Raw genomic sequence first — 21,188 nt, 5'->3', positions numbered from 1 at the left:
GATACTACCTGTATTTTATGATCTACCTTGGGTTGGAAGTTTCTTTAACTTAATGGGGTTTGTCTTCATTATCACTAGTAGTGAATTAAGTATTCTAGATTTATTGTGATTGGAAGTCTGATGTAGGCCAGGGATATATATATATATGAATACACTCCTCCTTTCAGGCTGCCACAGTCAGTTCTTGAATATTCTCCAGGATATTTGTCAGCTGTCTCAGTAGAGAATGCACATATGGCAAAATTTAACCCACGTGGGATTTTTTTCCCTGAAAAAAGGGCCCACAGAATCCTAAAGTAGATCAGTTATGGTTGTTCCAGTCATTTTTTCAGTTGTGTCCACCTTTTCATGACCACATTTGGGATTTTCCAGGCAAGGATACTGGAGTAGTTTACCATTTCCTTTTCGAGCTCATTTTACAGATGAGGAAACTGAGGTAAACAGGGTTACATGACTTGCCCAGAGTCACATAGCTATTAAGTATCTGAGACTAGATTTGAACTCAGGAAGATGTGTCTTCCCAACTCCAGGCCTGGTGCCACCTAGTTGGCCCCAAAGTAGATCATCTTCCTATTAAATTTAAACATATTTGTGGGAAAATATGTACCCTAGTGTCTCTCAGCCTTTTGTTTCAGGCTGAGGACCAGAGAACTTTTAAGGGACCTCTCCCTAAAGTAGATCTGAAACCACATTGGGAAATTTCATAGAATTATAAATTTGGAGTTGGAAGGGACAGTAGATATTGAGTGCAACACCCTCTATTTACAGTTCAGTGGGTCAGGGATCCTAGCTGGAAGTTTCTTTTCCATTTTTTCTTCTCCTAAGCAAATAACAGAGAGAGATTCAGCTGTATCTACTATTAAGCTAGGGAGCAGGCTTTGAAGACCCCCAGTTATCAGGGCAAGGTTATTAAGAAATCACCATAGGGGTGATCTCCTCTGTTTCCCCTTGCTCACTCCGGTGCTTAGAAGTGTGTCAATGCCTTTTCTAAGGGCCATGTTTATAGTTTTATTTAAAAATAGCATCGTATAGGTTAAAACTGATTTTATGTTCCAAATAAAATCACAGATGAATATGAATCATTTTAATGCTATTATTTTAATACTAAGCATGGAAATAAACTAAAGAGATAAAGCACTTACTAAATACTTTCAAAATGCCACATGAGGCAGCTAGATGGCTCAGTGGATAGAGTGCTGAGTCTGGAATTGGGAAGATCTGAGTTCAAATTCTGCCTCAGACACTTACCGTGTTTCCCCGATAAGACCTATCCCAAAAATAAGCCCTCCCCTTATTGTGTAAGATTCCTCTAAAATAAGCCCTCCCCTGAAAATAAGCCTTATTGAGATTGCTACTGTAGTGAAGGTGATCCCCTGCGCTACACGCTACATTACGGTACCCTTTGTATGCACCGTGCCCCCCCGCCGTGAAACGTACACCGTGCTCCGAGCTGCATCCAATCAGAGCTGCAGCAGTGAGCGCGTCATCCTGTTCTTCCCCAGTGATTTGCTTATTGAATAATGGTACATTTTTTTGTTCACATTTACCTGTTTATTGAAATTGCTGTCAATGTTCATTAAAATAAGCCCTCCCCTGAAAATAAGCCCTCTGGTGTTTTTCTGTCCAAAAAAAAATAATAAGACAGTGTCTTATTATTGGGGAAACACGGTAGTAGCTGTGTAACTTTGGGCAAGTCACTTAACCTCTGTTTGCCTCAATCCGCTGGACAAGGAAATGGCAAACCACTCTAGTATACTTGCCAAGAAAATCCCAGGGACGGTATTGGCATGTTGTGGAAAAACAACAATGTACCAGACATTGTGCTAAGTTCTTAGGATATAAATAAAAGGAAGCAAGACAATTCCTGTCCTCAAAAAGCATACATTTTAAAAGGGGAAAACAATGCATAGAAGAGAGCTGGCTAGGGGAACGGAGGTTGGAGACACATCCACATTGAGAGATGCTGGGGAAGTGGTGCTGAGATACAATGAAAACTCACTTGTCACTGCCGGGGAACTGGGGATGGGTGGAGTTCAAGTTAGTGGTAGAGAGATGAGAATGCTGGCTAGGGGTTAGGTAGCATGATGAAGAGATTTCGGGGATAATACCATAATGAACTGTCTTCCGTATCTGAAAGAAACTTATAGGTAATAAGTTATTTTACAGTGAGCAGTGACATTTCCATTCTGAAAGTTAGTCTTTTCTCCTTTATTTTGGGTTATTGCTATTATCTTACACAAATGATAAACCTTTTAAAGACTCTAGTGCCATTATACTGGGCAACTAGTGGATAGAGTGCTGGGCCTGGAGTCAGGAAGGTTCATCTTTCTGAGTTAAAATCTGGCCTGAAATGCTTACTAGCTGTGTGACCCTGGGTAAGTCACTTTACCCTGTTTGCCTCAGTTTCCTTGTATGTAAAATGAGCTGGAGAGGGAAACAGCAAATTACTCCAGTATCTTTGCCAAGAAACCCCCCAAATGGGGTCAGGAATAGTCAGACATGACTGATAAAATGACTGAACAACCATTATGCTATTATATTTCCTGCTCTAGAAAAAAAGGAACCTGAAATCATATTCTGTAGAAGAGGTCAAGAAGTATGTTTCAGTAGTAGATTTTATTAGATATTTTGTTGCTTGGTCCATAATATTAAGTTAATCTGTCCATGTTGGATACTTTTAGCCCTTACATTAGTAATTTGAGCTTAGGTCTTAAAAAGAATAAGATCGATTGATTACAAAAGACAGAAAGCTTCTCTTACCCTTTTGTTATGAAGATTCCCCCCTTATATGTTGTAATTTATTTAAACATAAAGTGCCTACTGTGTAATTTTAAGCATATAATAGGGGCAAAAGTGAGATGCAGAGAAAGTACTTTAAGAAAACTTTAGTAGAGAGGCAAGAGTTTCATTTATGGTAGATGTATGGGGTCAGTAGGGATTAGGACATTCCAGAGTCTCAATTATAAAAGACCTTAGACACCACCAAGTACTGCCTACATCTGAACAAGTATCCTCTCTCTACCATTCCCAATATAGTCACACTTAGTCTTTGCTGAAGGACCTCTGGTGAAGGGGAGTCTCCCATTATTTCCCATGACAGACCATTCCATTTCTAACTAATTGTTAAGGAGTTTTTCTTTACATCGAACCTAAGTCTGCTTCTCTGTTATTTCTACCCATTGTTCTTTTAGGGTTAAGAAGAACAAATCTAATCCCTTTCCAGATGATAGGTCTTCAGATGTTTGAGGATAGTTCCTATACTTCCCTTAATTAAGTCTTTCTGTCTCTAGAATAGTCTCTTCAGTTCAGTCTACTGGCTCTCATACGGTGCCATCTTTAGACCTTTTGAATGACTTAATTTTTCATATTTGTATCTTCAGCACTGAGGACAGTGCTATGCACATAGTGGATACTTAATAAATGCTTGACAGATTGATTTTCCATATATGTAAAATTAAAATAAAAATCATTATATTGGGGCGGCTGGGTGGCACAGTGAGTAAAGCACCGGCCCTGGAGTCAGGAGGACCCGAGTTCAGTTCCAGCCTCAGACACTTAACACCCACCCACCCACACACAAAAACTAGCCGTGTAACCTTGGGCAAGTTACTTAACCCCAATTGCCCTCCAAAAAAATTAAAAAAAATTTAAAAAATCATTATATCATTTATCTTACTGAGTGTGACATAGGAAGTTACAGTAATATCAGACCTGGAACTTGAGTGTGGAATAGTAAACAATTAATAAACAATTGATTTATTGTTGTTATTGACATATTGAGATGCTGTCAAGTGATGTCTGAAAGCACTCTTGTTCCCAAAATACTTCCTTTCTACTGGGGGATACAACATGTTCACAGATAAGTCAATGTAGGATATATACAAAATACATAAAAAGTGATGGGGGTCACTAATGATTTAGGAAATTAGAAAAGTCCTCTTGAAGAGGTAGTCCTTAAGCTGACCTTTGAAGGGATTCTAAGAAGTGAAGGTGAGGAGGGAGAATAGTCCAGTTTATGCAGAGGCACAGTGAGGGAGATGAAAGGTCATGTATAGAGACCAGCAAATAGTCTAGTCTGGCCGAAATGAAGAGTTTGTGAGGGAGAATATTGTGTCATCTGCCTAGAAAGGTAGAGAGGTGCTTGAAGTAACCCACAAAGGAGTATATATTTTATCCTAAAGGAAATGAGGAGCCTCGGATGTGTCTTGATCAGATAGACTTTAGGAATTATCAGTTGGGCAGCTGTCAAGGAAATGTAGATGCCCTCTCCAAATTTAGTAGAGGCATCTTGATTGCCAAATAGTATGACTTTTCTTCAATCCTGATGTGTCTTGACCTTTCTGCAGCATTTGACACCGTCCCTTTCTGGATACACTTTCCTGGCTAGTTCTTCATTACACTGGTTCTCCGCTTTCTTACTTGACTTCACTTCCATAATCACTGGTTGGTGGCTTGGCTGGTCCTTCATCCATGTCATGCCTGCTAACTGTGACTGTCCGTGTCTTAGCTCCGCTTCACTTTTTAGTTAATGAGGTTGATATTGGTGAGGAGCAGGGGCAAGTCTTCGTTCTAGAGTGAGGCAAAGGAGGATAGTATGGCAGCAGATGATGATGGGGTGAAATGTGCAATCGAGGAGGAAAAGGAATTCTGGTCAATTGAATGACTAACCACAGTTATAGAGGACTCTTCATGAAACATGCTACCAGACTCCTAATAGAGAGGTGACAGAGTACAGACTGAGACTTTCTTTTTGGACATGGCCATTTTGGAAAATTTTTTTGCTAAACTATACATGTTTGTACAAAGAGCTTTTCTTTTCTTTCTCGGTTCAAGGGGAAGGGAGGTGGAAGGAAGAGAGGATGAATTTTTTATTGGAAAATAATTTATAAATAATAAAATATGCAGAATGAGACACATTTTTAGACGTGGACAACGTGGGAACTTTTTATTAACTGTGCATATCTATTTTAAAAAAGTTTTGTTTTATTTCTCAATGGAGGTGAGATGAGGAAAGAAAAATTCTTATTAATTAAAAAAAAAAAGAGATCCAAAGTGATCTTTAGAATGATTCCTTGATTCACTCCCTTGATGGAGGCTAAAATAGAAAGGACATAACAATTCTAAAGTGTCTAGCCATGCTATCAATTTGAAAAGTAGTTTCATATTGATAGCATGGCTAAAAGGGGAAAGGTTTGGGAGGAAATAAAACGTTTTGAATATGTTGAGTTTGAACTGTTTATGAAACTGCAGTTGGATGGCATTACTTTTTCCCAATGTAGTATAAGCTGAAGTCACTTGGGGGGGGAGAGTTGCAGCAGTGCAGGAGGCCAGAAAAGGGAAGGTTTGGAACAGCTGCCATGGGAACTGTGATAAGAGTTAGCCAGAGAACAGCAGGAGGATTGTTGTATAGAAATGAGGCTCACTGAGAGAGGATGGCCAGAACAAGAAGCGACTTGCAAATTTAGGCTCATGTAAGGGGAAACTTCCTACCAGCGCGATCCAAAATTGGAATGGGCTCCCTCTGGAGTTAATGGGGTTTTCTGTCAAAAGTCCATGGGCTCCCTCTGGAGTTAATGGATTTCTACCCTTACTGGAAGTCTTCAAGCAAAGGCTGGCTGATTGTTTTCTGGACTGTTGTAGAGGGGATTCATGTTCAAGTCCTGTTCGGGCCACATGGCTACTGAATTCCCTTCCTGTGATTTCTGACGTTTTGTGATTCTGTGACCTTCCTCACCGAGTTCTCCAGTTCTCTTAATAGCACCAGCTTTGTCCTAGCACCACGTGCTGATAATCTGGGAGTTGTCTCCAAAGAGCTCTACTCTTCTTTATTCCTCACTCTGTACAACCCGTCATATCGAGCAGCATGGCAGCCTTTGAAACTGTTAGGCTGAATTTGTTTTGAATCTGATTGGGCCTTTTTTTCTGATTATAATAATATGTAATGCTTGATATGTGGGCAATATAAAAAGTGTGTGTCAATGCATTGTTTTCATGTGAAAGGCTGTGTTTACTTTAGCCATGCTTTCTCTTCCTTCCTGTATACCACCGTTGCCCTTTTCACCTCCTCCATTGGCAAACACCCTTACTGTAGAGGATATCTTTCCAACAGGTCATGACCTAACTGGGAGGAGTGAGGAGAGTCTTGTATATTACCTAGGAGAAGGTTTTAGAGGTCATCCTTTCAGGGGCTCATGGTTCTCCTGCTCTGACCTGAAGCTCATAGGAACATAGATTTAGAGTTGGACCTTAGAAGCCATCAGATCCAATCCCATCATCTTGTAGAGGAGGAGATGAAGGCTTTGAGAGGTTATCATGGGCCACTTAGTAAGTGTTTGAAGCAAGATTTGTTCCCACGTCCTTCTGGCTCTTCGTACCATACCCTGCCCATTGAAACACATTACCTTTCAACCATCTTGCTCAAGGCAAGCACTCTTCCACTGAGCTGAGTGATCTGTGGATACATCTTACTTCCCTAGGAAATCTGGTAGCACACATGTCCTTCTGGGGACATTATCCAGATGGATCCTTGCCCCTTCTCTTACCCTCTAGATGTCTCAATTTAACCTGAGCATTCCCTTTTGTCTGTTAAAACACAGCAAATAGAGGCCTGTTTCTTTCAGCATTTAGTGACTTGTATCTGTCTTTTTAAGACCCCAAAGCAGATGTAATGGATTGGCTTACATATTGATACTGGTAAAGACACCAGACCTTGTGAAAAGTTAAACACCTTGAGTTTATAATTAACACTATGTTCAGCCTCTTGGGCAGGAAGATGACATCCAAGAGATGAAAAGTGGTTTCATATTGACAGCATGGCTAGGTGTTTTAGAATTGATATGTTCTTCCTACTTTATCCTCTAGCAAGGGAGTGAATCAAGGAATCATTCTTAGGATCACTTTGGATCTTTTTTTTAAGATTAATGAGCATTTTTCTTTCCTCACCCCACCTGCACTGAGAAATAAAACAAAACTTAACAAAAACCAAATATGCAGTTAATTTTAAAAAATGCCACATTGATTATGTCTAAAAATATCTCATTTTGCATATTTTATTATTATTTAGAAATTATTTTCCAATCAGCAAAAGTTCATCCTCTCTCCCTCCCACCTCCCCACCCCCTGAACTGAGAAAATAAAAACAAAAGTAAGTTTCAAATATGTATAGTTAAGCAAAACAAATTTCTCACATTGGCCATGTCTAAAAAAAGTCTTAGTACTCTGTCGCCTCTCTATTGGGAGTTAGGTAGCATGTTTCATGATGAATCCTCTAGAATCATGGCTGGTCATTAACTTGATCAGAGTTCCTAAGTTTTTTATAGTCTTTCATAGTTTTTCTTTACAATGTTATTGTATTCATTGTTTTTCTGGTTCTGCTCACCTCACTGTGCATCAATTCATGAAAGTCTTCTCAGATTTCTCTGAAACCTTCCCCTTCATCATTTCTTGCAGCATAATTCTATCACCTTAATATACTTTAGCTTTTTTAGCCATTCCCCAATTGATGGGCACCCTTCATTTTCCAACTTTTGTCACCACAGTAGGAGCTGCTGTAAAAAAAACATTTAAGACTAATTCTTCCCTTAATCTTCCCTCTCTCTTCCCCCACCTTCCTTTTCCCCTTTCCCTCTGAATGAAATGTATTTCTGTACCCAACTCTGTGAATGTGTGTGTGTGTGTGTGTGTGCGCACGTGTGCATGTGTAGTCTTCCCTCCTTTGATCAGTTCATATGAAATTGAGGTCCCACTCTCAACCATTTTCCTCATCCCTTCTTGATTGTATATACACTATTACTTGTGCATCCAGATTATAAGATAATTTTCCCTATCCTTTCTCTCCCTCCCTTCTTCTTTCCCCCTCTACCACCTAATTTATTTCTCTTCACCTTTCTTTCCATTCTTCTTTTAGGATCATCAAAACATAACAGAACCACTCTCAGGATTTCTGTCTAATTGAGATGCCTTATGAACCTTGATGATGTGAGGGACACATATACCATTTTTCTATATTAGGAAGTAAACAGATAATCCATTTTTAGTCCCTTATGATTGCTGGCATATGTTTACCATTTATTGTTTCTCTTGATTTTTGTGTTTGTAGTTCAAAATTTCTTTTCGTCTCTATTTTTTTTCATTAGGAATGCTTGGAAGTCCTTCATTGCATTAAAGGTTCATTTTTTCCTCTCCTATAGGATTATATTCAGTTTTGCTGGACAAGTCATCCTTGATTGTAAGCTTGTAGACTCCAGATTGGACTGGGGTTTGTAAATGAGATTCTCTCCACACCTCCAAGTCAGAGTTGTATAATTGATGCTAGCTTCTGAACTTGCTCCTGTCTTATTGCTAAGCTTAGGGTTTGTTGCCACTCTGTACCCTGGAATGCCATTGAAAGGAACTGGTCCTCTCCTTATTCCACCCTAAATCTGTGACCCTGAACTTGAGTGACAGAACTGCCATTTGGCACACATCATTAATTATTGAATTAATTAATTTTTAGTTTTCAACATTCAGTTTTATAAGATTTTGAATTATAAATTTTCCACCCTTCTTCTTACCCCCTCCCCAAGATGGCATGCAATCTGATATAGGCTATACATTCATGATCATATTAAACATATTTCCACATTCTTCTTTCAGTCATATTATGAAAGAAGAATCAAAATAAAAGGGAAAAATCACAAGAAAGAAAAAAACAAAACAAAAAAGAGAAAAATAGTATACATTCAGACTCCACAGTTCTTTCTCTGGATGTGGATAGCATTTTGCCATCATGAGTCTTTTAGAATTGTCTTAGATCATCTCATTCCTCAGAAGAGCTAAGTCTAACAAAGTTGATCGTCGCATAATGTTGCTGTTACTCTGTACAATGTTCTCCTGGTTCTGCTTCCTTCTCTCACCATCAATTCATGCAAATCTTTCCAAATTTTTCTAAAGTCCACCTGCTCACTCTTTCTTATGGAACAATAGTGTTCCATTACATTCATATATCACAACTTGTTCAGTCATTCCCCAGTTGGTGGGTATCCCCTCAGTTTCCAGTTCTTTGGCATGCATTATTTTGTTGAACATAATGTTGGGCTCTCTTGGGTAGGTCTAGTATCTCTACTAGATAGTAGCCCTACGAAAGCCTCAGACTTCTTTTAGTTACTATGTTTGAATGTTCCTTGTGTCACTCTCCTGTCTAGACCCCATCTGGCCCCAGTGTCCATGGACCTCTCTGTTTCCCTATGCTGATCTGGCCTGGAAAATGGTGTACTGATTTTTTTTCTTGGATTTTCCAAATCAGTTCTCAATCTGGTGCTTTTTTCAAGATCTTTGTGGTTTTGCTCACTACTCCATCATCTCTACCTCTTCTAGTCACTTTCTTAACATAATTACACACTACTCTCCAGAATTATTGGACGACTTCATATCTCCACCAGTAGTTCATAGGATAATTCATTCATTCATTTATTGCTTGCTTGCTTTTTGGAGGGGGAAGGTAGGGCAATCGGGGTTAAATGACTTGCCCAAGGTCACATGGCTAGTTTTAAGTGTCTGAGGCCGGATTTGAACTCAGGTTCTCCTGACTCCAGGGCTGGTGCTCTATTCACTGTGCCACCTAGCCGGCCCAATAGGATCATAAATTTAAAGCTGGAAGGGAAACGACAGGTCATCTAGTCCTGCTCTCCCATTTTACAGATGAGGAAATTAAGTCCCAGAGAAATGCATCACCAGCTCCAGGTCACAATGGTAATGAGTGGAAAAACCAGCATTTTGCCTCACAACCTTTGACTCCAAATACTATGTGCTACCATGACTGTCTTTGCCCAGCCCCTCAAATGTTGACTATTCCCATCTTTTTTAGTTTTCTGGGTAGTAGTATTTCATCAAGTAATTCTTTCAAAGTGAAAAATTTTTATCTTTATTTAGAATATAAAGAACACAGCATGCATTAGGAAAAAATAACAGAGATTGCTAATGTCTTTCTCTTTCCATGTTTCTCTACAGTGGAATGAAACAATTGAGCTTTTTCGTGATAAGATGCCATTACGGAAACATCGAAGTCATTTCAAAAGTTATGAACGTTGCTTTACTGCCTCAGAAGCTGTGGACTGGTTACATGATCTACTCAGGCATAGCCAGAACTTTGGTCCAGAAGTGACTCGCAAACAAACAGTACAGCTGCTAAAAAAATTCCTGAAGAATCATGTTATTGAAGACATCAAGGGAAGGTGGGGTCAGGAAGATTTTGAGGACAACCGACATCTTTACAGGTACCTTGTCTCCTTTCAAGCACAATCCTGTGCCTTCCCATCCCACTAGTGTGTGATGAGGCAGTTGTAGGGATGGTTATGGGAACAAACTGTTCATCTATCTGTATCTATCTATCTATCTATCTATCTATCTATCTATCTATCTATTCAACCATCTATTTATTTATTCATATTCATTTATCTATTTATGTGCCAAGAGCTACACTAAACACTGGGAATACAAAGACAAAAATGAAATTGCTTTGAGAAGCTTACATTCTCTCACATTTTCTGAAATAAGACTGTCCATCCTTCTTTGTCTACTCTTTTTTCATCTTTGACAGCATGACTTTATTTGAGGGTGGAGTAAATTCTACATGTATTATAATGTAAATTCTACTGTAGTCTTCCTGGGTTCCTCTTGTATTGTTGTATTCCATTCTTTTTCTTAAAAACATTTACATCTTCTTTTATGTGAACTTAATCATAAATAAACACAAACTTGGCATGCAAGAAAGAAGACTTTATTGGAAACTGTGAACTGCTGTTAGGTATAGTTTGTTTTAAAGAAATATATATACACACATAACATATTTATGTGAATATATAATAGATATAAATTTAAGCATATGTACATAATTTGTGTGTATGTGTATATATAGACATAAATTTATAGTAGTTAACATTTATATAACTCTTGCTATGTGTCAGGCACTGTGCTAAACACTTTATAATTATTATCTCATTTGATCCTCACAACCTTAGGAGGTAAGAACTATTTTGCTCCCTATTGTATAGATGAGAAAGTTGAGGAAGTGACTTGCCCAGAGTCCTACAGTTAGTGTCTGAGCCTGGTTTTGAACTAAAGTCTTCCTGGCTCCAAGCCCAGCGTTCTATCCACTGTATCATATATATTACATTTAATTACATTTTCTTTTTTATGTGAACTTAATAATCAATAAGCACAAACATTGCATTTACAAAAAACAAGAAAGAAAATTTTATTAAAAATGGAACTGCTGTTAGGTAGTTTTATTTAATGTTTATTTTTAGTTTACATCATTCATTTCCACAAGATTTTGAGTTACAAATTTTCTCCCCTTCTTTCCCCTACCCACCACCCCAAAACAGCAATCCCACTGTACACCCCCTCCCCCCCAATCTAATTCCTTCTATATCCTCCCCCATCTGACTTTCTAGTAGGGCAAGATGGATCTCTATACCCCAGTGATTGTATATCTTATATCCCAGTTGCATGTAAAAAAAATAATAATTTTATATATATATTTAAACATTTGATTTTAAACATTTGAATTCCAGATTCTTTCCCTTCCTCTCTCATCACCCACCCTTACTGGGAAGATAGGCAATTCAATATAGGTTGTACATGCTACGCAAAACATTTCCATAGTGGATATATTGTGAAAGACTGACTATGTTTCTCTCCATCCTATCCCACCCCCAAATGTTCTATTCTCTACTTTGACCCTGTCCCTTTTCAAAAGTGTGTGCTTCTAACTGCCCTCCCCCTCCCCAACGTTCTCTCTCTTCCATCATCCCTCCTCTCATCCCCTTCCCCCCTACTCTCCTGTAGGGTGAGATACCCTATGTGTATGTCATTCCTTTCCTAAGCCAAATTCAGTGAGAGTAAGGTTGACCCATTCCCTTTTGCCTTCCTGTTCTTCCCCTCCATTGTAACAGTTTTCCTTTACCTCTTCTTTATGAGATAGTTTACCCCATCCTGTCTCTCCCCATCTCCTCTCACTATATTCTTCTCTTACCTCTCAATTTTACCTTTTAAGTATCAACGCTTCCTATTCAATTGGTCCTGTGTCCTCTGTATATATATACCTGTACACATATATACACACACTCACATATGTATTCATACGTCCACATACCCTCCTATATATGTGTGTGTGTATACATATATATATGCACACACACATTTCTATTCCCTTCAACTATTCCTATACTGAGAAAAGTTTCATATGTTAAAATTATCATTTTTCCATGTAGGAATATGAATAGTTCAACTTTGATAAGTTCCTTATGATTTCTTTTCTCTGCTTACCTTCTCATACTTCTCTTGCTTCTAGTATCTGAATGTCAAATTTTCTTTTCAACTCTGGTTTTTTCATCAAGAATGCTGAAAGTCCTCTATTTCATTGAATGACCATATTTTCCCTTGAAACATGATACTCAGTTTTGCTGGGTAGGTGACTCTTGGTTTTAATCCCAGCTCCTTTGACCTCCAGAATATCGTATTCCAAGCCCTTCGATCTCTCAATGTAGAAACTGCCAGATCCTGTGCTATCCTGATTGTGTTTCCACAATATTCCAATTGTTTCTTCCTGGCTGCTTGTAATATTTTCTCCTTGATCTGGGAACTCTGGAACCTGGCTATAATATTCCTAAGAGTTTTCTTTTGGGGATCTTTTTCAAGAGGTGATTGGTGGATTCTTTCAACCTCTAGTTTGCCCTCTGGTTCTAAAACAGGGCAATTTTCCTTGAGAATTTCTTGAAGTATGATTTCTAGGTTCTTTTCATCCCCAAAATAGGAGTGTAAAGTTGGGTTGCTCTGCTTGCTTTGCTTCCCTTGTTTGCTCATGTTGGCACTCAATTACTTGACTTTTGAGCTTTTTGCCACAATAGGACTCTGCTACCAGACAGGGGAGCTTCGTCCCAATGGCTGGGGTTTTCTCAGCTGCCGGAGGTATTAGTTGGGTTCCCTCTCTGAAGCCTTCCACATTCTCTGGCACCTGGTCACACACCACAGGACCTCTACCCTAGATAGCAATACAGATCCAAGCAGTTTAAAGCAAGAGTGATTACCCCTCAGACTGGTTGCTTGGTCCCCTTACAATCTGCAGGCCAGGAGCTCTGAAGCAGCCATGCAGCAGCGGCCACTACGCCTCAGCCACTTTTCCCTCCAGGGGCTCCCTATTCCCAAAGTCTACACTGACCTCTCACTTTGTCTTTGGCATTTATGGGTTGATAATTCTGGAAACTGCCGCAGCTGCTGGTGATCAACTCTCCTGAAGTCCCTCTAGCCCTGGCTGGTCTGGCCGCCCTATGGCTAAAACTGCAGTCTCACTCGGGGCTGGGCTTAGCTCCCAGTGCACTATGATGAACCCTTTCTGTCTGCATTCCAGGCTGTCTTCAGTGGGAGATTTGTTTCTCTCTTTCCCTTCGTGGGTTCTGTAGCCCTAAAGTTTGTTTAGAGCCATTTTTATAGGTATTTGATGTGGTTACGGGGGGAGTGCAGGGAGTTTTCCTGCTTTTACACTGCTATCTTGGCTCTGCTCCCCCAAACCCTTCATTCTCTAGGTAGTTTTTAAAATGTAATTTTATTTATTAATATAATAGGTAAGATTTGAAACTGCTCTTTGTACCCTTCACTTTTTAAAAAAGTTTTTTGCTTATCTATCATCCCCCCTCCCCGCCTTAGTAGTTCTGCCTTGTAATAGTGTAGTTCAGCAAAAGAAATCAACATATTGGCTATGTCTGAAAATATATATCTCATTCACGGAAGGGATCTTAGAGGTCATTCATATAGTACAATCCCCTTATTTAAATATGAGAAAACTGAGGTCCAAACAACATTGTTATTTAACCATGGTTGCGCAGTAGTGGATGGAAAAGTTGGGATTCAAATTCAGAATGTCTGACTTCAGATCTAGCACTCTTTCCCAATACCATACTAACTCACATTCATATACAATGATTTGGTTAGCTATTCCCCAATTGATTGGCACATATTTTGTTTCCAGGTCTTTGTTATTAAAAAAAATGCTGTTATAAATACCATGTAGTGGTATGCTGGGGCCAGTTTGTGTGGGTTGACAAGACCTTGTTGTTAAATTTTCATTGTGAGCATTTACACATCAGAAATCTGCAAATGCTGCATATTAGAACTTGATTTATTATTCTGTTGATGGTCTACACTTAAGAAAGTGATGAAGGAAATGCTTATAAACTAAACTTAAATGTGTTTTGTGTGTGTGTACATATATATATATAATATCTATCTATATACTATTGTTAAACATTTTTAACTGCTTGTGGGTTCTTTTGCTTTGTCTTCAGAGTTGTTTTCATTTTCATTTCTGGAATTATTAGTCATTTGGAACATTTTTTTTCATGTGGTTGTTAATAATCTGTATTTCTGATGTTAAGAACTAACTCTTCTTATCCTTTGACTAATCTGTTGGGGAATAGGTTAAATATTCTTATATATTTAGAGCAACTTTTTAAATATCTTGGATATTAGACCTTTATTAGAGAATTTTGCCATGAGGATTTCCCCCCAATTGTTTCCCTTCTAATTGTATTTGTTTTCTTGTGCAAAAGCTCTTTAGTTTTATCTAACTGAAACTGGTCACCTTGTCTTTTATGATGCCCTTTGTTCCTTGTTAAGGTAAGAATTCTTCTCATAGTTATATACTTATCTCTCTTCACATTTTTAAAAAAAGATATGACTTTTTATATTAAGGTCTTGCATCCTATATCCTATACACTATATACCACATGTGTTGGGGTATTTAGTGTAAAATATTATTAATATATTAGTATAAATTTAATTTCTTTTCTGTTGCTTTCCAGTTTTCTCGGAGGGTTTTATTAAACAGGGAAGATTCCTTCGCATTGTAGTTCATATCCTTGGATTTACTGAATACAATGCTACTATGTTCAATCATTCCTGGGTTTTGTTTACCTAATCCCTTCCATTGATCAAATTTTCTGTTTTTTAAGCCAGAATCCAATGGTTTTGATGATGACTGCTTTGTAGTACAGTTTGAGATTTGGTACTGTTGCCCTCCCTCTCCCCCCCTTTATCCCCATCCTTTCTCATGATTTCCCTTGAGATTCTTGACCTTTTATTCTTCCCCTCTGTAGCATTCTCGAAATGTACTGTTTTTTTTCTGCACAAAGAGAAAACAAACACTCCAACTTTTTTTTTTGCTTATTGTACATCTTTGATAGAATCTGAAAAAACAGATAGACTAGCTCAGGAGGGTTGTATTAAGCCCCTTTGAGCAATGCAGAGCTCTGATCTCAGCTGGTGGTTAATTTGCCCTTTGTGAAAAATACAGGGCCCATATCCAGGAATTTTGCCAATATTTCATTTGTTCCTATTTAGCCCTGACAATGCAAATCTGCCCTTGCCCTGTTCTCATAGTCTCCTGTCTTGATGCAAATTAGACAAATTATGTGGTCACTTTTATAGTATGAACATTAGCAGGTGCTAAATAAGTCAGGGAAAATGGAGTCTTTTTTTCCCTCAATCCTCTTCACTTTCTCCTGGCATTCTTGGTTGTTTGTAGAGTAATGAGATTGGGAAGCAGGTGAAAGGACATACAGGGCATCCAAAAAAGTCTTAGTGCGCTTTTCTGGTTTAGTAGCTTGAAACTTCACTTAAACTTTTGGAACATACTATATATAGATTTAAAGGGAAAAAAGACTAAGCTTTAGAAGAATGAAGAAAAGAGAGGTGAGTGTGTTTAGAGAAGAGCTGTGAGTGTTAAATATTACTGGCAGGAGAAAATAGATAGTGAAGAATATGGGCAATTTCATACCAACTTCTTCATTTCTTGCTATTGGAGACATGTTGTCGTGGGCAGAGAAAACCTGTCACTTCACCTGGACTTGGAAGGACATGTAGGAGAATGATTAGTCAGGTGGCACAAAGGATAGAGTACCAGCCTTGAATCAGGAAGACTCATCTTTCTGAGTTCAAATCTGGCTTCAGACACTTACTAGCTGTGTGACCCTGGGCAAGTCACTTAACCCTGCTGGCCTCATTTTCCTCATCTGTAAAATGAGTTGGAGGAGGAAATGGTAAATCACTCTAGTATATTTGCCAAGAAAACCTCAAATGGGGTCACAAAGAGTTAGCTATGATTGAAAATGACTGAACAACAAAGCAACAACATCAGAAATATAAATGATATAAACTTACAAAAATGTCAAAATTTGAAAGCTTAATTATTAAAATCATTGCAATATTGATATGTTTCTTATTAAAATTCAGCATAACCACCACTTTGTGCTATATCTAGTTGATTTTCAAACTTTGTAAACTTTGTAAAGTCTTTCATCAGCTGCTGTTCAGTGACTGAAAGGATTGCATTTGTAAGTCTAGCTTTAATTTCAACCAAGGAATAAGGTTCTGATGCATACCTGACAATTTTGATGTGCGCCCTGCAAGAAAAAAGTCTCATGGAGATTTAAAGCGACTTCCTCCAGTTGTGCAATGTTAGATTTCACTTGCATTTGTTCATGTGGGTTTGTCCCTCATACCTCTATTCAACTGTCAAGACTTGGAAGGACAGCATCATCAGTTTCAGCCCACCATTTTTGCTTTTCCTCTCTTCCCAGTATAGAGTTTTACTCACATTGACTGTCCTGAATAATATTATTGATTATGAATGCTTAGGAGGCCAAGCAAGTGGTCCACCTCTACCCATTCAACAGTCTGATAAAATGTCATCCAGAAACCTTTGCACATGTAGTGCATTATTCAGATGTATTATTCAAATGTGTTATTATTATTCAATGAATTCCTCAAAATCCATAAAACCAAAAAAATTCTAAAGAAATTTAAATAATTAAACTTTCAAGTTATTTTTTGTAGGTTTATAGCATTTATACTTCTGAAGTTATTAAATCTTAAAATAGCACTAAGACTTTTGGGACACTGTAATTATCATAAGGTAATGGAGACTACTAATCTTTGGTTCAATTTGCTTCTTTTTTTTTTAATATTTTTTTTTACTTTCTTTTGGAGGGCGATTGGGGTTAAGTGACTTGCCCAAGGTCACATGGCTACTAAGTGTGTCAAGTGTCTGAGGCTGGATTTGAACTTAGGTCCTCCTGACTCCAGGGCTAGTGCTCTATTCACTGTGCCACCTAGCCTCCCCTTTAATTTGCTTTTTGTGAGTGGACAACTTTAAGTGAGTGGTAAAATTTTTTAGGGAATTTTTTTTTAAGTCTTGTAAAAGTCCATGGTAAATAACTAGTCCTTATCCTGGAGGATTAAGCTTATATAATAAAGTTGTGAGCAAGAAAAAAATATAGGAATATAAAAGGGCAGGTCTAAGACTATGCCTCGGAATCAAGGACTAGATAAAATTTAATCAGACAAGGATTTCTGAAGGGAACGGGTCTAAAGATGTGGTTTGAGTGGAGGAAATTCATATGTGAGTGAATTCTAGAGTAATTTGTGAATGAATCACTTAAGAATATTCCAAACTCTGATGGTCGCATTAGTCTGACATTAGCTGAATGCAAGTGAACTTCCTAGGAATCCATTAAAATAGTTATTCTCTTCTTCTTCCCTTCCTTTCCTTTTTCTCTTAAGGCATCTGTGTAGCCCAGTGTATAGAGTGCTGGGCCTGGGGTGAGGAAGATCTGAGTTTCAATCTGGGTTCAGACCCCTTACAAGCTATGTGACCTTGGGGAAGTCTCTTGTCTCAAAGTTTCCTCAACTGTACAATGGAGATAATAGCATCCTATCTCCCTGGGTTGTTGAGTATCAAATGAGAAAATATTTGTAAAGTGCTTAGCACAGTGCCTGCCACATTGTAGGTACTATATAAAAACTTATTTCATTCCCTTCCCTCTTTCTCCATTTGTAGTTTTATTATGTATCAGAGGTCCCTCCACTGATTCATATGGCAATCCTTTTATGACTTATTAGATGATCTTTGAGAAAGTTGTTGTGGACAAAATGCTTATAAGTTAATTTGATGATGAACCTCTCTGAATTTAGCTTGCGTAATTTTTTTTTTTTGAGGGGGGAAGGCAAGGCAATTGGAGTTAAGTATTTGCCCAAGGTCTCACAGCTAGTTAAATGTCAGTGTCTGAGGTAAGATTTGAACTCAGGTCCTCCTGACTTCAGGGAGGATACTCTACTCACTGCACCACCTAGCTCCCCCTTTCCTAATGTTTTAACAAGGTATAGACATACCTCAGAAATATTGCAGGTTTGGTTCCAGACCACTGAAATAAAACAAATCTTGCAGTAAAATCAGGCACACAAATTTTTTGGTTTCCTAGTGCATATAAAAGCTATGTTTACCCTCTGCTGTGGTCTGTTAAGTTGGCAATAGCATTATGTCTAAAAAAAATGTACATACTTTAATTAAAAATACTTTATTGCTAAAAATGCTAACCATCATCTGAGCCTTCAGTGAGTTGTAATCTTTTTGTGGGTAGAGGATTTGGCTCTTGATGTTGATGGCTGCTCACTGATCACTGGTAGTTGCTGAAGATTGGGGTGGCTGTGACAGTTTCTTAAAATAAGACAGTAATGATGTTTGCCACATCGATTGATATTGACTGCACCTTGGTCTAGTCCAAAAATCTCTGTCTCTTTCAGTAAGTGTAGTCCTGGGGTGGGCTACCTGTGGCCTAGAGGTGACATGTGGCCCTCTAGGTCCTCAAGTGCTTTCCTTTGACTGAACACCCCAGGTAGTTAGTCCATCACCTCTTTGCCAAGAGGTGGGAAGCATGATCCATCTGGATTCTTGTGGAATCTTGATTGATTATTGCCTTAATAAGCATTGTTAAGTATTTATAGATTGTTTTCCTTTCTATTATTGTAGCTATTGTATAAATTGTTCTCCTGATTAAACCCTATTCATTCAGTATTTGTAAATTCAGGTCTTTCAGGTTTCTCTGACTCTATCCTTTTTATCTTCTCTTTCTCTCTCTTTTTTTAAATAATCAGTTGACAAGCATTTACTGGGTGGTAGGTACCATGAATATTGAATAACAAATCTTTTCTATAACAGAAAAATATGGAATGCTTCATGAATTTGTGTGCCATCCTTGTGCAGGGGCCATGCTAATCTTCACTGTGTCGTTCCAATTTTAGTGTATGTGTTGCCGAAGGAGCACCCTTTTGTCTTTTTTTATGAGCAAATAATGTTGCATGACAAAATATCTTATTTTGCTCTGCCATGTCTTAAGTGATGGGTGCCTACTTTGCCTGAAGTCATTTAATACAACAAAATATGCTGCTATAAATATTTTTGTATATGTGGGTCCTTTCCTTCTGTCTTTGATTTCTTTGCAATCTGTGGGGGTACACCAACACTGGGTGAAAGGGAATGCACAGCTTAGGACTTTAGGGGGGTGCTCCAGATTGTTTTTCTGAGGGGTTGGATCATTTTACAACCCCACCAACAGTGTTAACAGTATACTTGTCCTCCCATGGCCCCTCCCATGCAACAACAGTCACTTTCCTTTTTTGTCTTTTTTGCCAGACTCACGAGTGTGAGATGGAAGCTCAGTTATTATAAATTTTCATTTCTCTTTTATTACGATTTGGAGCATTTTTTCATGTGGTTGTTGAGAGCTTACATTTCTTTTGAAAACCACCAGTTCACATCCTTCAACCATTTGGCTATTAGGGAATGGCATTTGTTACAAATTTGTACCAATTTCCTGGTTATTTTGGATGTCAGACCTTTATTGTAGAAATTTGCTGCAAAGATTTTCCCCCCAAGTTAACTTTCTGTTTTAATTATAATATTTGCTTTAGTTTGTACAAAATCTTTTCAATTCTTTGCAGTCAAAATGTACATTTAATCTCTTGTGATGCTTTCTATTCCCTCGGTCAAGAACTTTCTTTGTATTTATAATTGTGAAATGTATCTACTTTCTTCCTCTGATTTGTTTATGATGTGATCTTTCATATCTAGGTAATTTTTTAGTCAATAAACACTAATTAAGTACCTACTGTGTGCTGGGGATTCAACAAATTGGGATTAGGGTGGAATGGGAAAAAGTCTCTGTTCTTTAGAAGCTTACGGTCTAGTGAGGGAAGACCGAATGCAAAGGGAGGCACACATCCAGAAGTGAGGGGTATGGGAAGAGATGAAGAAATGTTTGAGCTGAGTTTTCTCCTTACATGGAGATCATGTATCTTTACAGATTTTATTGTGTTATGTTGCTTATGATATGTTGGATTGCTTTCTAGTTTCCCAGCAGGTTTTAATCTAATAGTTAATCTAAGAATATATCCCTAGTACTTGAGCAACTAGGTGGTACAGTTGGCACTGGGCCTGGAGTTAGGAATATGAATCTTCCTGAGTTCAAATCTGGCCTCAGACAATTACTAGCTGTGTGACCTTGGGAAAATCACTTAACCTTGTTTACCTCAGTTCCTCATTTGTCAAATGAACTGGAGAAGGAAATGGCAAACAATTCCAGTATCTTTTCCAAGAAAATCCCAAAATGGGGTCGTGAAGAGTTGAACTTGAGTGAACAACAATAATAAATACTTGATATCTTTTCATTTATCAAACAGTACTATTGATTACTTCTCAGCGATTCACTTAATCTACTCCACTGATTAACCTTGAGAATTTTTTTACCAGTACCACATAATTTTGATTACCACGTTGTGGTACAGTTTGAAATCTGGTACTTTTCTTGCTGCTTTTAAAAATTAGTGAAATTCTTGACATTAATCCTGCAGATAAGTTTTGTGGGGTTTTTTCCCCTTAGTTATAGATTGGAATCCTTTGGTAGTCATCCTTATTCTATGAGTAGGCCCATCCATGGACAATCAATATCCCTTCAATTATTTGAATTTTCTGTAAGTAGTATTTTATAGTCATGTTCTTAATTTATGTGTGCATTTTGGTATGTGGATTCCCAGATATTCTTATAAATTATATAGTTTTTTGTGGATATGATTTCATCTGTGTGTGGGGAATTCTTACTCTTCCAAGGGATAGAGTGATGTCTCTCCTATCAGTGTCAGTGAGCACCTTGTCAGTAATTAATAGGCTTAGAGCAACCCTTTTTGTGTCCTGGACTCTTTAGGAAGTTGGGTAAAGCCTTGGACACTTTTTCAAAGTAATAGTATCTATCTATCTATCTATCTATCTATCTATCTATCTATCTATCTATCTATCTATCTATCTATCTATCTATCTATCT

General features: G+C 38.1%; 1 protein-coding gene and 1 non-coding gene across 3 annotated transcripts in view; one reads left to right on the top strand and one right to left on the bottom strand.

Moving 5' to 3' along the window:
• The window catches only part of DEPDC1B (DEP domain containing 1B), a 123,581-nt gene that overhangs the window by 11,534 nt on the left and 90,859 nt on the right, over window positions 1-21,188 (top strand). For both annotated transcript variants that reach the window (XM_069096367.1, XM_069096368.1), the window contains exon 2: window positions 9,988-10,253. In XM_069096367.1, the coding sequence (XP_068952468.1) occupies window positions 9,988-10,253 (266 nt within the window). The remainder of the gene's footprint in view (window positions 1-9,987; window positions 10,254-21,188) is intronic.
• LOC138167595 (U6 spliceosomal RNA) lies at window positions 19,031-19,136 on the bottom strand. The gene has a single exon (XR_011169924.1). It is a non-coding gene; the product is annotated as a U6 spliceosomal RNA (small nuclear RNA).

Source organism: Petaurus breviceps, unplaced genomic scaffold (genome assembly GCF_028583685.1).
Source record: "Petaurus breviceps papuanus isolate PSGF00001 unplaced genomic scaffold, PetGlider_PUasm1.0 229, whole genome shotgun sequence".
Classification (NCBI taxonomy): Eukaryota; Metazoa; Chordata; class Mammalia; order Diprotodontia; family Petauridae; genus Petaurus; species Petaurus breviceps.
This window is presented reverse-complemented; position numbering and strand designations above follow the sequence as displayed.